The sequence below is a fragment of the Mustela putorius genome, unplaced genomic scaffold (assembly GCF_011764305.1).
Source record: "Mustela putorius furo isolate JIRA1106 unplaced genomic scaffold, ASM1176430v1.1 tig00003845_pilon_pilon_pilon, whole genome shotgun sequence".
NCBI lineage: Eukaryota > Metazoa > Chordata > Mammalia > Carnivora > Mustelidae > Mustela > Mustela putorius.
The window spans coordinates 38,286,659-38,302,619 of NW_025421998.1; the positions used below are offsets into that span (position 1 = coordinate 38,286,659).

The 15,961-nt window shown below is 40.5% G+C and overlaps 1 protein-coding gene across 1 annotated transcript in view; it reads left to right on the plus strand.

The window, feature by feature from the left end:
- Nucleotides 1-3,621: 3,621 nt before the first annotated feature.
- ASB4 (ankyrin repeat and SOCS box containing 4) overlaps nt 3,622-15,961 on the plus strand; it is a 64,137-nt gene continuing 51,797 nt past the window's right edge. The window contains exons 1-2 of the mRNA XM_004767846.3: nt 3,622-4,029; nt 14,667-14,966. Coding sequence (XP_004767903.1) covers nt 3,843-4,029; nt 14,667-14,966 — 487 coding nt within the window. The 5' untranslated portion in view covers nt 3,622-3,842. The remainder of the gene's footprint in view (nt 4,030-14,666; nt 14,967-15,961) is intronic.

The window sequence follows — 15,961 nt, forward strand, 5'->3', positions numbered from 1 at the left end:
TGTGAACCAGGATGTGAGAATTACGTATTATCTTGTATTTTCTTTTCAACATTCACTGGTATTTGCCTCCCTTTCCCTTCAACTCATTGTATATTCTTCAAAGCAGAAACATGTAAACTTTGGAAGGTAGGGTTAGGTTTAAAACTTCATTACAGTGAAGAATTGATGGTCCATTATCTCAGGTCCTAAGGTCACAAGGTGGCAAACTCAAAGCAGACAATGTATCTTTGAACGTGGAGTCCAGATCTCACTCTGATTTCCTGATGTCCATTGCAAAGTGAAATTGCAAATTTTGTAAATGAGATAAGATTTCATGAAGTCGATGAAAATATAAGAGAACTGCCCAAATCACAAAACTAGTAACTCATGAGGATTTGGCAGCGTTATTTCTCTTAATAACAGATTAAGAAGAGTTTGAAGACATAAGGATTTAACAAGTGTTTCAGTGGGAATTGCAGCCACTGGGTTTGAAAGTCATTGGAATATCAAACGATGAAGGCAGGCCCTTGGCAAAACAAAGCTCTTGAACACTTTCATAAATATGATCTTTTTTGTATTAGTTTGACAAAAGTCACTCTAACGTTAAAGGATATTCCTTCGTGTTATGAAGTTGGATCAGAATGATGATCTTACCACGAAAATAGTAAACAATTTGTTTTGTGGTCTTATGAATTACACATAGCTTCTATCAACTTAAATGTTGTTAAATATTAGGTGAAAAAGTGTTCCTCATAATTTTTGTCTTTATAATTTAAGATGAATTTAAAATGAGCCTCTCCCCCCCACCCCGCACTTTGTGAAATTTGGTCTTTGTTTTACATAGATTCCATTTTGGTGGACTTCTCTAGCAAAAAGTGTCCTCTAGTAATGCAAAACTCCTGGATTTCTTTGTTTCTTCTAGTAGGAATGCTTTGTTTTTTCTTATAGTTTTGTCAAAAAGGGACAAAGTTTATCAATAATATCGATAAGTGCTTTATTTCTACTTAGGTTGCCCATGGAGATACCAAAGAAATAGTGGCATCTTATTTGCCACCAAGCACCATGCTAAGGACCTTGTAAATAATCAATAAATAATTCTTTTTTTCATTTATTCATTCATGCTAGACAGCAGGGACCTAAGAATAATTCAGTTCCTTACTTCTTAGAACCTACAATTCTGTAGTTATTCTGAGTTAACAGGTTATCCTTATTAATGTTATATATATACTTGTACAGAAATACCTTTCCATCACGAATGTAATATATACTCATTGTAGGTGAATTCAAAAAATAAGAAAATGATCAAGAAGAAACCAAATGTAATCTTACCACTAGGAAATAAAAGCTCATGATACTTGGAGATAGATGGTTATAGACTTTATTTCCTATGTGTGTGTATAGTACATATATTTATATATTTGTATATATTACATAAATATATGCCAATTATATAAGTATATATAATTGTGAAAATTATATAATATGTACAAATGTATATTTATACATTATATATAGATTTTTAAGATATTTATACTACATATACTATTTTATAAATTGTCTAGCTCACATTTTTATTTTTTTATTATTATTTATTCTTTTTATAGATTTTATTTATTTACTTGTGAGAGAGTGAGAGAATACAGAGGGAGAGGGGAAAGTGGACTTCTCGCTGAGCAGGGGGTCCTGACATAGCACCCGATCCCAGGACCCCAGGATCATGACCTGAGCCAGGAGCAGACCTTGACTGACTGAGCCACCCAGGTGCTCCTCAAAGACTTTTTAATAAGTATATGTCTACCTAATCATAATGACTGAAAGGTATTCCATTATATGAATATGCCATAATCTGTTTATCAAATTTTCTAACTGTTGGTCATTTAGATTGCTTCTAAAATTTTTTCTATTATTAACAATGTAACTTCCCACACATACATTTTCACTCGTTTATCCATCCTTCTTTTCGGGTCAAGTATTTCATACTATGTTGAGCTTGAAGATTTAAAAATTTAAAAAATTAACAAAAAATTTAAACACTAAAAACAAGCAAACTGAATCTATAGTGTTAGAAGTCAAGATAATAGTTGTCATTGGGGGCTAGTTATTCTGTTTCTATTCTGAATGTTTCTATTGGAAGGAGACATAAACAGTGTTTCCAGCACACTTGGACTATGCTGTGGTTTGATCTGGGGTCAGTTACATGGGGACCATCACTTTGTAAAAATTCAACAAGCTATATACTTATGACTTGTCACTTTCTTGTATTTAGGTTGCACATCAATGAAATAAGTTAAAAAATTGTGCTATGATATGCATCCATGTTTACAATCTTAAGTATATTCTAAGAATCAAATACTATTATCATTTTAAGTTTTTTTTAGTTCACATTGCTAATTATTTTGCAGGAAGTCTGTAACAGTTTTGACTCTTGTCAACACTATATAAGTTGTGATTTCACTGCATTCAAATTAATACGTCTTGTCATTCTTTTTTTAATTTTTAATAATTTACAAATTTAAAATTTGATTGTTTCTGCTCTTTAACCTTTTATTTTTATTTTTTATATTTTTAGATTTTATTTATTTATTTGACAGATAGAGATCACAAGTAGGCAGAGCAGCAGGCAGAGAGTGGGGGTGGGGGGGAGCAGGCTCCCTGCTGAGCAAAGAGCCCGATGCGGGGCTCGATCCCAGGACCCTGAGATCATGACCTGAGCCAAAGGTAGAGGCTTAATCCGCTGAGCCACCCAGGCGCCCCCTCTCTAACTTTTTATTTGGAAAATTTTCAAACTTATAGAAAAGCTGAGAGAATAATATAATGGACACCCAGAGATTCTTCATTAGATTTGTCAATTTTCCACTTTTTCCCACCTTTTCTTTCTCTGACTCTATTTACCTCCCACCCGCATGGACACACACACACTTACACATGCACGTATGTGTGTGTATATATACTCACATTTAGTTATCCATTTCTGAACTATCTGAAAAGAAATTTTAGACCTCATGGCAACTGATCCCTTCATGCACCACATAAGAATAAGGATATGTTTCTGCATAACCACAGTCCCTCCACCATGCCTTGGAACAGAAACAGTATTTCCGTATTATGAAGTAATATCTAGTCTGTATTCATACTTCCACAATTGCCCCGGTATATAGTCTTTTCTGTTTCTTAAATAGAGGATTAAATGAAGTTCATTCACTCATTGCACTTGGCGGTTTTGTCTCTTTAGTCTCTTTTTACCTGAAACAGTCCTGCCACGCGACCCTCCCCAGCTTGCTTTCACGACACTGAAATTTTTCAAGTCTAGGTCACTTGAAAACCTTCTGTTTGTTTTGCAATGTGTACAACTCTGCCTGATTCTGTGGGCTTATGCCACAAAATTATTATAGGTTTTCAGAGACATATGTCTCAGAAACTGTAACAAATTTTCTTTTTTGGCTGTTGGCTACTCGGAGCAGGACGCTGGATCTCCAGTTGGACACCAGATGTTTTTACTGAGGGGTGGAAAAAAAAAAAAGCATTAAGAGCTTTTAAATCTTAAGCTATTGCTTTGATCATATAAGAAATAATACTGACATTTCGTTCCCTGAAATGTGGTGCAAGGGCTTTTCCTTGATATTGACACGATATATTATTCAATGAATCAGTGAGCGTAGAACCAGTTTAAAAGACCTGAAAAGGCAGTGACGGCCAGGAAGGATGTTTGAAGTTTGAAATGATCCCTATATAAATAGAACGGATCAGCATAACTTTGGGATAAAATTAGCCGACAGTTTGTGGGCTCTCCAGCATGTGCCTGTTTGCTTGGTGCCGCTCTCCTGATAAATCACAACAAAGCTTCCAGAGGGAGAGGAGGAAGGATGGAAGGCACCGCCGCCCCTATCACTAAATCCGCAGCTGCCAAGTTAGTTAAGAGAAATTTCCTTGAGGCTCTAAAGTCCAATGACTTCGGAAAACTGAAGGCCATCTTAATCCAGCGGCTAATAGATGTGGACACGGTTTTTGAAGTTGAAGATGAGAATATGGTTTTGGCATCTTATAAACAAGGTAAAGATTAGAGCTGTGATTATAAAATCGATAAATGATGGATTTTTTTTTTTTTTTAATGCACAATGTCGGTCACCCAATCTAAGCCAGGAGCTCTTACGGTTTACATATGTATTTTTAAAAAATATGTCTAATTTAATCTTTTTCTCTTTTGAACTAGACAACATCATGAATGGGATATGTTTGTATTTCTTTCTGTCTTTCCATCTTTTCTTTTCTCTTCTCTTCTTTCTCTATCCTTGTGTCTGGAGTTTGAAATCCTGGACCATGGTATTTATTAGTGTACTTTGCTTTTATTTTGAACTTTTCTTCTGCCTACAATGACATAGAATAAAGAAAACATCTCTAGATTATGGCTAAACAGACTGCTAAGATCCAGTCCAGACAGAGTGACTGCCTTGGGACAGGCGGCTAACTCTCTGCTTACACAGCCACTGAAAGGTATATCATCTCTGTGTCTATCTGGATGGAAAAGGGGATTTTTGCCCCTACTTGGAGGGTTAATGAATGGGTAAGTCTCTGCCTTGATGCACCTTGATAGTCCTCATCATGTTAATGAGTTTTTAGTTCAGGCAAAAAACTGAAACCAGAAAAACCCCAAAGTTAACTTTTTTCCCTTGATTGTAATAATAGATCAAAACTGTAGATATCCTAAATACAGAATGTCTGCCTTTTAAAGAACGAGAGGTAACAAGAACGAAAACGGATTTTTTTTTTAATCAAGGGATTTTTCTGGAACCCACGCCTGAGAAATCAGAAATAAATTAGAAGTACGCAGATTCTGATTTCCCAAATCAGCCAGTTAATGGGGAACTTGAGTAGCGAGGCCATCTGGCGAGCAGACTACAAACAAACACCATGTTCAACATCACTTCTGTTTAAACAAAATAGATGATAAGGTCTTGTGTACAGCCTTTGGAGAGAGAGAGCGATTCTTTCTTCTTGTTGTAAGTGCTTTCCATTCATATATAAGTCATCAGCACCATCAATTTTCAGAAACTAATGCTAATGGTATATATTTTTCCATTAATTTACTGTACTCTGGTTGTTAGTTCTGAAGGAAGAATAGAGGAGGCCAGTTACTGTGTTTATGACTTTTTCCTGGAGGGCTTTATCATAAATTGGCATTGCTGTTTTGACTGGAAGATAACGAAGAGGTTTTTTTTGTTTTGTTTTATTTTTTAAACTGGTTGATGGAGCTCTGTTAGAAAGAAGGAGTGTATAGCATGTAATCACATTACTTTCTCCTTCTGGATCTGTTCAGTGAAAGACTGAACACCAAATACATTTTTAAGGTCTCTTTTAAGCTCATGTGTGTGCCCATGGAAATAACTCAGGTCCGAGTCAGTGTAATTTATTTAACACTGAGTTGTGAAGACTGCATCTTCCCATTTCCTAAACATGCCAAATTGCGTGGATCACTCGAGGTTTTGAGGTTGTGAGAAAAAGGAAGTTGAAGGGCAGGCTCTGGGGAAAGAAGATGCTGTTTCTCCTGCTTCCAGGGAGACATCACCCTGAATCAGAAGAAAATACAGTTTTCATCCTTTCTGTCCATATGAGTCGATTCCTATGGTCCTCATAGAGCTAAAAATTCATTCACATGAATAGGAGTTTTCATAGTGTTAGGACTGTGGGATGTGGCTTTCCATTTGGGAAACAGCAAATTACACCCTCTGGGAAAGGAAAAGAAGAGTTCCATTTCTTACGCATGCCAGGTGAATGTATGCACAGAAATCATGGGATTTGTGATCATATCTTCAGGGTTTATAGGGGAATCGTGCATGTGTATGTGTGTGTGCTCACATGCTTGTAGGCACAGAGAGAAACACACTCCTCTCTGTTTAACATGAATATGGGCATCAGAATCTCTCTCTTCCATCCTAAATCCAGATTAAAGACTCATCTTTCTTCAAAGAATTTTCAAATTTTTCCCCCCACATTTTCACATGTCTTTCAGCCTCATTATCGAACCTTTTAATATTTCAGTTAGGAATGGAAGTGATAAATAGAATCTTGGTTGCTAGCCAAGCAAAGTTGACCTAAGTGATTATATCAATTTCTTAAGTCACAGAGGAATTCCCAGGGACCAGGTTAGAGCTGAGCAGGCTGCCCTGGGTAATTAGTTCAGTAGAGGTAGTTCTGTTCGGGACATTGAATTCTAGTGCATTGCTACGAAGCAGGTTTTGGTTTTTAAAAACAAATTTGAAAGGTGCCATGCAGAAAAGTGTACAGATCACAAGCGTACAGCATGATTAATTTTCATAATGTAAACAAACCCATATAACCAGCATCTGAATGTGGAAATGGAAACATGACCTGTTTACTTTTAAAGTATGAGAATCTTCAAGTTTTAGGTATTTTGCGGCTTCCTAAGCACGACAATGTTGAAGAATTATAAAAGATACCACGCGACCTTTAAATTTGCTTGTAGGATGAAAAATATAATCTATATTCAACATTTCATGGTCCTGCAGAAGATCAACAGGGGTACAATTAATCCCAAAGCATTTTTACTTCTTTTAGGACATAGAGCACTTTTCATAGAATTTCAAAAAGTGACCCCATTTTTCCCCCTGAATATGGTATGTCTAAGTTTAGTATACAAATCATTTCATAGTTTTTGGATAGTTCAGAACTCTGTGGGTGAGGAAATCAGCTGGGGGTCTCAACATTGCTCCCCCCAAATCCACCATCTCATTGGCACAGTCACATAAGGAAATATAAAATGTGGGTTTTGGGGGCGCCTGGGTGGCTCAGTGGGTTAAGCTGCTGCCTTCAGCTCAGGTCATGATCTCAGGGTCCTGGGATCGAGCCCCGAATCGGGCTCTCTGCTCAGCAGGGAGCCTGCTTCCTCCTCTCTCTCTCTCTCTCTCTGCCTGCCTCTCTGCCTACTTGTAATCTCTCTCTGTCAAATAAATAAATAAAATCTTTAAAAAAAATTGTGGGTTTTGTGAGGAAGGCAGAACCAAACATCTGGAAATTCACTTCTGCTTCCTCATCCCACTGAATAGCTCCCCTAGCCCACGGGACAGAGAGCGGAATTCCAGAGCTTAGGTTCAAACTGTGGGTCCCACCCAGCCCCAGCACCTAATAATGATTGTTATAGTTGGGGAGCCCTTGTTTTATTTTTTTTAAAGTTATGTTAAACTTCATAATCAAATCTTCAGAAAACATCACGTTTTACTAATTGAAGAAGAAGAAGAAAAAAAAAAGCCTGTCTCACACTTTAGAAAGCAAACATTAAAAACATGCCGGCTGACATTTGGGATAACTCCTGGAGGACAGCAGGGACATGTGTCTCTAAAGCAAAAACAAGCAAGCAAAATTCCATCTACCAGACGACGGCCTTAAAATGGGAACGGCGTGAAGAAAAGTTAGATACACAAACAACTTTTTAACTGCTACACGCAGTAAGTAGCTGCAAAGTCAAGGGTTGTTAATGATAGAAAGTTTACCATGAGCCAAGGGTGCAGTATCCAGAGGGAACACAGTATCTGTAAGAAAACCCGAAGCTATTCATACGGGCTCTCACTAGTGACCCCTATACTAGAAATGTGAACATCCGTAAAGCTGTTTCCAAAGGCTTTTCCAACTACATATTGCGATTCTCTTTCAGATGTATGAGCCCTGGTGTGTTAACGATACAGGCAGAATACCGTACCTCTCTCTTGGGGTATGAAATTCCCTAGTCAGCAAGGTTAATCAGAGTCTTTTATTAATCAGTGTAATGCACTTTAAGCACTTCGTTTATGGCCCACAGCTGCAGGTTCTTTGGTTGGTAGTCATATTTTTAATTAAAATAACCAATGAGTGATTTCACTGGAAAACTTTCTGGCAGGGGTTCTATCTACTTTACTAAGTAACAACTGCCTTCCAAATATCCTGAAAGCTCTTACTTCCACTCTCTTAATGAATAATCTCTTTATCACCTCATTTTCCTCTTTGCCAGAAATTTGTTCTCCTACAATCCTCTTACCATACCCGGGTTCTTTTCCCTTCCTGGGTGTTCAAACTTTTTTCTTTCTTAAGTTTTTTTTTTTTTTTTTTTTTTTTTTAATTTATTTGACAGAGAGAGAGAGATAGTGAGAGCAGGAACACAAGCAGGGCAAGTGGGAGAGGGAGAAGCAGGCCTCCCCCGGAGTAGAGAGCCCAATGGAGGGGTGGGAGTGGAGGGTGGGGGTGGTGGCTATCCCAGGACCCTGGGATCATGACCTGAGCCAAAAGCAGACGCTTAAGGACTGAGCCACCCAGGCGCCCCTCAAACTTTTTTCTTTTAAATGTTTCATTTCAAGCTGGCTTTTTTCCCCGCTCTCCTGGGGGAGTTCTGAGGTTTATCCTGAAAATGTTAGCTATTAAAAGATAGCCAAGAATTGTGCTTTCGTCTGTAATCCTTCGGTACTGTGCAAATACGTGGACACAGGCCGAGCAAATGTCTGCTAATCCAGCGCGAGCAGCGTGTGTAACCTTTGGCTGTAATAACAGGCTTCTCGTGTGGGGGGTGCTTTGGACTCAGAGAACATTGTAGCTGATCACTGTTGCGCAGCCCAGGCTTAGCTGAAAGTTTCCCAGAGAGGTGAACACCCCCAAACACAGAGCAGAGTCAATCCCTTCTTCCAAGAGGTACCCTGAACACGGACCTTCTCTCTTTACCGTATTTCCTGAGCGCAGGGCTTCCTCCTCGGCTATGCAGGCCTGTCTCTGGTTTCAGATTTAATTAAACACACGCGCGCGCGCGCGCGCACACACACACACACACAGGCGCACACGATCACTTCGAATACCTTTGTAGGGGTTGAACTTCTAAGATGCTTTTAGAGCTTTTTGCGTACAAGTCCTGTTGGTTTTGGGGGGCCGAGAAGCGGACAGTCAGCCCGTCACCCGCGGCGGTTTAAAGACTTGGGGAGACCAGAGATTGGGTTGATCTGTCCGTACCGGTTAGACAGGCTCGAGCGTTGTGTGCTCCTTAATCTTATCCTTATTTGTAAAGCGGAGACTTTGTCAAGACCCTCTCCAAATCCCCTGCGTGCCGATAATCTGTGATGTTATGAAGGGAAAATGATATAAACAGATGATGCGTCACGGTCTGGGCAAGGTGAAAAGTGACTGTAGATGCTATAAATCCACGTGGGCATGGCCTGCCTTTGAGAGACTGCGGGATTTTTGCCCAGGACAGGATCTGTAGTCTCGTCTCTGTTAAACTCCTGGCTCAAGCAGAGTTCCTCGAGCCATTGCTACTGGCGCACTGCAGACCTGCAGGGGGCAGGCGAGGTGAGTGGTTTACAGTATTGGGGAGGCAGTGGCTTCCTGACTCCCCTCTCAGGGGCTTTGTTCCCAGGTTCCACACCCCCCCCACCACCACCACTTGTGCCCATCTGAGCACACACGGGGCAGCCTGCCATCTGCAGAGGGTAGCAGAGGGGACTCTGAAAAACAAACGCTCAGAATTAATCACACTCTAGGCCTGGAAACCCTGGGATAATTCTGCCCTGGAAAGAAGGAAGAGTGTACAAAATGAAGATGTCCGATTGGTTAGTTAGCTGTAGTTCTGTTGTGCTGTGACTGTTGCAGGCTGTACTTAGAAGGCAAACTCTGATGTCTTGGAGTGTCCGTAGCAATACAACATTTTAATAGGTGCTGCCTCACTGTGGTTTCTGAGGATGGCCTTACCTCGGGTTTGGTCCCCAGAGTGGGTAGGTGAGGTGGAAAGGACACTTGCTGCTTGCCACACTTGGTACAAAGCGACCTGTGGCTGCAGGCTCATAGCCTCCTTGCTGTGGGCTGCTCCGTTCTCTCCAGAAGACTTTCCCACTATGCCTGGGGTCGAATGATCCAGAATCTCAGCCCCACCCCACTCCCCACCGCACATACACACCACCACCAAAAAGTTCTGCTGCGTGGCTTCAAGATACATTTCAGTGGGCCGTGATCTGTATCTGACAATCTGTCTCCTTCCGATTTATTCAGCTTCTAGGGGCAGCAGCAAAGGTGTCTTGTTGCCAACCACCTACACACATTTCCATCTAGGAGGGGTGACTGGTAGGCAGAAGCTCATCTGGGGTGGGCTGAATCCCAGGACCCAGCTGTCTCCGAGGCTGATTTACTGGTTAAAGATTATGACCAAAGGAACAGGCGGAGGCAAGGGACTGAGAGACTAAGGACGACTGCTGCCTGGAATAAATGGGGCAGGAGAGATTCTCCAGGTGTTACCGGGAATTTAGGAATAAAACATCCACCAGCAAATGCATTTCCATATCAGAGATGTGGTGTAGTGTAGATGAATTCAGGATCTGCTTTCTTTCCTCGGGATTTGTGAAGTAGGATGGCTGCTAAAACCTCTTCTGCTTCCACAAAGACAAAGACAGATGGAAACCCTGCATTGCAGATATCCTGAGTCCATTAGCTTGGACTGAGGCAGGAGACTTAGGGCTCTGGCAGGCTAAGAAAGTGGCAGTTTTCTCATCTAGAAAATGAAAGGCTTGGACTGGATAATCTTCCCTCCAGCGCTAACATTCTGTGTTTTCTTTGATTTTACATCAAAATGGTGTTTTCTTAATCAGCTCTCTACTGCTTCCTTTTCTGGGATCATTTTTCTTCCCATTGCAGAAGCAGGCACGAGTTTCCAATCAGTGGGTGCACAGAGCTGCCAAATGTTTGCTGCTAATCAGCAGGCAAAACGTAGTCCAGTTTCCAGATCTGGAACCAGCTTCTTTCCAAGACAGTTAGAAGAGACTGGCTTTGCAAATTGCTTGTTGAGGAAATCTGAGCGTTAAAATGACTGATTAAGTACTGGTGCTAATGTGATTCATTCATTATCAAAAGCAGGTTGCATACCACAAAGCCTGAAAACTCTGCTCGGAACAGAGATTCAATGCACACAGCTAAATAAGAATGTATAAATGGGTACACACACATGCAGCATGTATGCCTATCTGTTTACACACACACACACACACACGCACATTACAGGCACAGGGTTGATAATTCCACAGCCCAGACTGTCCGTGATGCTGTTTGTCTCTGCCAGAGAAAAGTCCCTATCAATGAATCCCTTCCCTTCACAGTGTCTGGGATCTCAAATTAGTATCTTAACACTTAGTTCTATTGGTTGAATCCAGATTCCCACATAAATTCGGATAATCCTAAGAGGGTCACACTTTAAAAAATCCTCAGTTCATTAGACTTTAGTGTGAATTAACTTTGTATTTCTTTTTATTTATTTTTTTTTAAATTTTTTATTTTTTATAAACATATATTTTTATCCCCAGGGGTACAGGTCTGTGAATCACCAGGTTTACACACTTCACAGCACTCACCAAATCACATACCCTCCCCAATGTCCATAATCCCACCCCCTTCTCCCAAACCCCCTCCCCCCGGCAACCCTCAGTTTGTTTTGTGAGATTAAGAGTCACTTATGGTTTGTCTCCCTCCCAATCCCATCTTGTTTCATTTCTTCTTCTTCTACCCACTTAAGCCTCCATGTTGCATCACCACTTCCTCATATCAGGGAGATCATATGATAGTTGTCTTTCTCTGCTTGACTTATTTCGCTAAGCATGATACGCTCTAGTTCCATCCATGTTGTTGCAAATGGCAAGATTTCATTTCTTTTGATGGCTGCATAGTATTCCATTGTGTATATATACCACATCTTCTTGATCCATTCATCTGTTGATGGACATCTAGGTTCTTTCCATAGTTTGGCTATTGTGGACATTGCTGCTATAAACATTCGGGTGCATGTGTCCCTTTGGATCACTACATTTGTATCTTTAGGGTAAATACCCAATAGTGCAATTGCTGGGTCATAGGGCAGTTCTATTTTCAACATTTTGAGGAACCTCCATGCTGTTTTCCAGAGTGGCTGCACCAGCTTGTATTTCTTTTTAAAGAGGCGATGTGGATAAGGAGAATGCTGGGAGGGATGGAAAGCCAAATGGCCTTAGAATTCTGAACAGAATGAGAAAGGTGTGTGTGTGTGTGTGTGTGTGTGTGTGTGTGTGCATGTCTATGGTGGAGAGTGGCTTACAGAAAAACAAACTTCAGCTGGGTTCACTCATTCCCTCAGGATTAGTCAGCATTGTGCACGACCCTGTAATATGGTCTTTGAAACTAAATTATCTTTCTGCCTCTGAAGAGGGGACAGTAGTTTATTTTAATTTTACTTATTTTTGCAAATAGGGATACACTCACAAGGCACTGAATTTAAAAGCTCAAAAAGGAGGCATCTGAGGATGAGTAAGTCTATGTCCTTGTCTTTCAGCCCCTAGTTCTTGGAGGTCACTGCTCTAACCAGTTTCTTGTTTGCAGGGCTGATAAATATTTTCACCTATGATTGCATGCTCTGCACACTGATCAGCCCCTGCCTTTCTTGCTTGGTAAGATATCTTGAGATTTTCCTATATCCATACACACAGAACTGCCCTCTTCTTCATAACGGCTGTAGAGTATTTGATTGTATGGACACACCAAAAAAGTTTTTTAAACAGTCTCCTATTGATAAAGATAGAAATTGTTTCCAATCGTTACCCATTAGGATACCATACTACCCATGTTGTAGTGTGGTGCCTGTTCTTACCCACAGGCCAGGTTATTATAACCCCTGACAACTTCATACTCTTCACAGACTTCAGTGCAGGTGATGTGCTTGGAAGTTGTGCATTACAGTGACCCTGGGTTGGGGGGTGACTCAGTGAGTTAAAGTCTCTGCCTTCAGCTCAGATCATGATCCCCCAGTCCTGGGATCGAGCCCTGCATCGGGCTCCCTGCTCAGCGGGGAGCCTGCTTCTCCCTTTTTCTGCTGGCTGCTCCCTCTCCTTGTGCTCTCTCTCTGTCAAATTAAAAAAAAAAAAAATACAGTGGTCCTTAGAGAGAATTTTCTCACGTGAGTGCTTATACTTGTAGGATAAATACCAGGAGTAGCACGTATGTGACGTTTCTCACTTAAATGAGAGAATTTTAATACCCAATCGCCACGCCCCCTTGTAATGTGGTCCTCAACCTCCAAGGGCCCTCTTCGGTGCCCAGAAGTATTCGCAATATTCTGGATTCATTCTGGCCTCATCTCCTCAGTAGAGAATACAACTTTCACCCCTTTTGTTTTGGGCACTGCAGTTTCATTAATGGAGCTTAAGACCGAGTTAGCTTTTTGGCAGCTCCGTACCCAGTTGGCTCCTTTTGAGAATTCTGTCAACTCAAGTCCCTAGGTCTTTTTTCAAATAAATTAGCATTAAACTGTATTCCACTTACCCTGTACTTGTATAGTGGAATTTTATAAATTATTATAAATTTAAAAGCAAACTTCTGATTTATCCATGTTAAAATATATTTTGGTGTTTAAGCCCTAGAGTCTCTTCCAAGCTGCTGGGTTATCTTACATCTGCATCTGGGGGAGCCTCAGTATTTTATCTTTTTGAACCCATTTTCCATTACCCACTCTTACTGAGCTTAATATTATGGCTCTAGGTACTGACATTGGAAGGTTTATAAAATTATGTTTGTTATGGCTTGTGAGACATGTAAGGGAGAGAGGGGGCGGGAGGCGAGAGAGAACATTTCCAGCAACTAATGGGCAGAATTTATCTAAGATCTCAGTTCTAGGATCAGCCATGCTTCTCCTGAGCAATTAATTTGTGTATAGCTTGTGGGCATAGTTAATTGTGCAATACATCATGCTTTCCTATTTATTTTGGCTGCTAGGAAGTGCAAAGGCAAATTTGCAATGTGGCTCTAGTGTATAGGACAAGGTTTATATTTTGTGTACCGATCTTACCCTTGACCACTTTTTATTTTCCTACCTTATTTTTTTCCCTTTGCCCTTAGATCATTTAAAAAATCCTGTATTGTGTAAAATTTGTGAGTTGCCTTGAGTTTTTCTTCCATAAGAGATATTATAAAAACCAATAGGAAGACACATAAAAATCTTTGCAAGACAAATTTTTCTTTTTGAAGATTTTATTTATTTATTTGACGGACAGAAATCACAAGTAGGCAGAGAGGCGGGCGGGGCGCCGGGGGAAAGCAGGCTTCCCACCGAGCAGAGAGCTTGATGCGGAGCTTGATCCCAGGACCCTGGGATCATGACCTGAGCTCAAGGCAGAGGCTTTAACCCACTGCGCCACCCAGACCCCGCAACAAGACAAATTTTTTAAAGACATCAAATACATTCATACCTCTGATTGACAACAACAGCAGCAACTATAGGGCAAAAGAACCATGATGGAATAAAAGGTATAATCTTGTAACTAACAGCTTCAAAAACATTCAAGGCAATGATTGAGAGTTAAAACAATAAGAGTCTCATGTAACTCACCATGTAAAGTAAAAATGTGATTCCATAAATGAAGGTGTCAAACTCAAATGCCTTGAAGGGCCAGGAAGAATCAGTAAATAAAGCAACGAGGTAATGGAAAATGCTAGAAACAGAGAGACTCAAGAGTGCCTGTCCTGCTCAAGATATCCAAGCATGCTTCTAAACTAGACATTTGAAGACCCACCAGTTACTCATTTGCACTTCTGAATCACTCCTCCCCCCTAATTTTATGAATGTGACCAAAGTAAGAGATTTGTAAAAATTTTCACAAAACAGAGAAAAATCCTAGGCCAAAACCTTAAACTTTCTTTCCTTTCTTGTCCAGGTTACTGGTTGCCTAGTTATAAGTTAAAGTCTTCCTGGGCAACGGGCTTGCATCTCTCTGTCTTGTTTGGTCACGTGGAATGTCTTCTGGTGCTACTGGACCACAATGCTACAATCAACTGTAGACCCAACGGGAAAACCCCCCTTCACGTGGCTTGCGAAATGGCCAACTTGGATTGTGTTAAGATCCTCTGTGACCATGGAGCAAAACTCAATTGCTACTCCTTAAGTGGACACACGGCTTTACACTTCTGTACAACTCCTAGCTCCATTCTCTGTGCCAAGCAATTGGTTTGGAGAGGTAAGACTTTCTGGGTGGCTGACATGGTCGTCTACTTGCACACTCACGGTTGTGAAACTTGGTGATTATTACTTTCTTCAAGTAGTGTAGTAGGTATCCCATTTATAAGTCTAAACACCTATATATATATATACACATATATATATGCACACACATATAGATTTATAAATTTATATATTTATATAACTATATAAATGCACGTGTTGGTCCAGGTGAATTCAGTGATGATCACATTGGACTCATTATTTTCTTCATTGGAGGAGGCTCATTAGTTTACACATTTATTTAACAAATATTTATTTAGCTCTTATGATGTGTCAGCTAATGTGCTAAGAAACTGAAAAAGAAAATAGTTTCTGCCTTCAAGAAGGTATATTCTAGAAGGGGAGAGAAATGCTAGCAAAATAAATTCATAACTATGTAATCATAAATTGGGAAAGGAGAAAAATAGGGTGTTGTGAAAGAGAATATCAGGAGTAAACTATTTGAACATGGATGAAGATTCCTCTAAAGATATGACTTGTGAAGCTGAAACTTTACGAATGAGAGGGAGTGAGCCATTGAAAAAGGAGTCAAGGGGAAGAGAAGCGCAGGTATAGAGAAGAGCGTGGGCAGAGTTGCTAAGGAAGCAAAAAACCTGGACTACTCAACAGATGGAAGAAGACCAGTGTGGTCGGAATATCACGGGTATGGGGTGGGAGGGAGAGCCAAGAGGGTAGATGAGAGTGCCACATGATGACACTGGATGTGTTGGGTAATAGCTTGCTGGGTGCCAGGGCATGAGGTTTAGAAATGGAGGCACAGAAAAGTTTTAAGCAAGGAAATGACACGGCTTAATTTTCACTTAAAATCATTATCCTGACGGTAGGCAGAAATAGAATCGGAAGAGACCAAGAAGGGAAGCAGGGAGACCAGCAGTGAAGCTATTGCAATGGCATAGGTGAAAAAAGACGGTGATGTGCACGAAGGGGCAAACTTGGATACGAAGATTAGAA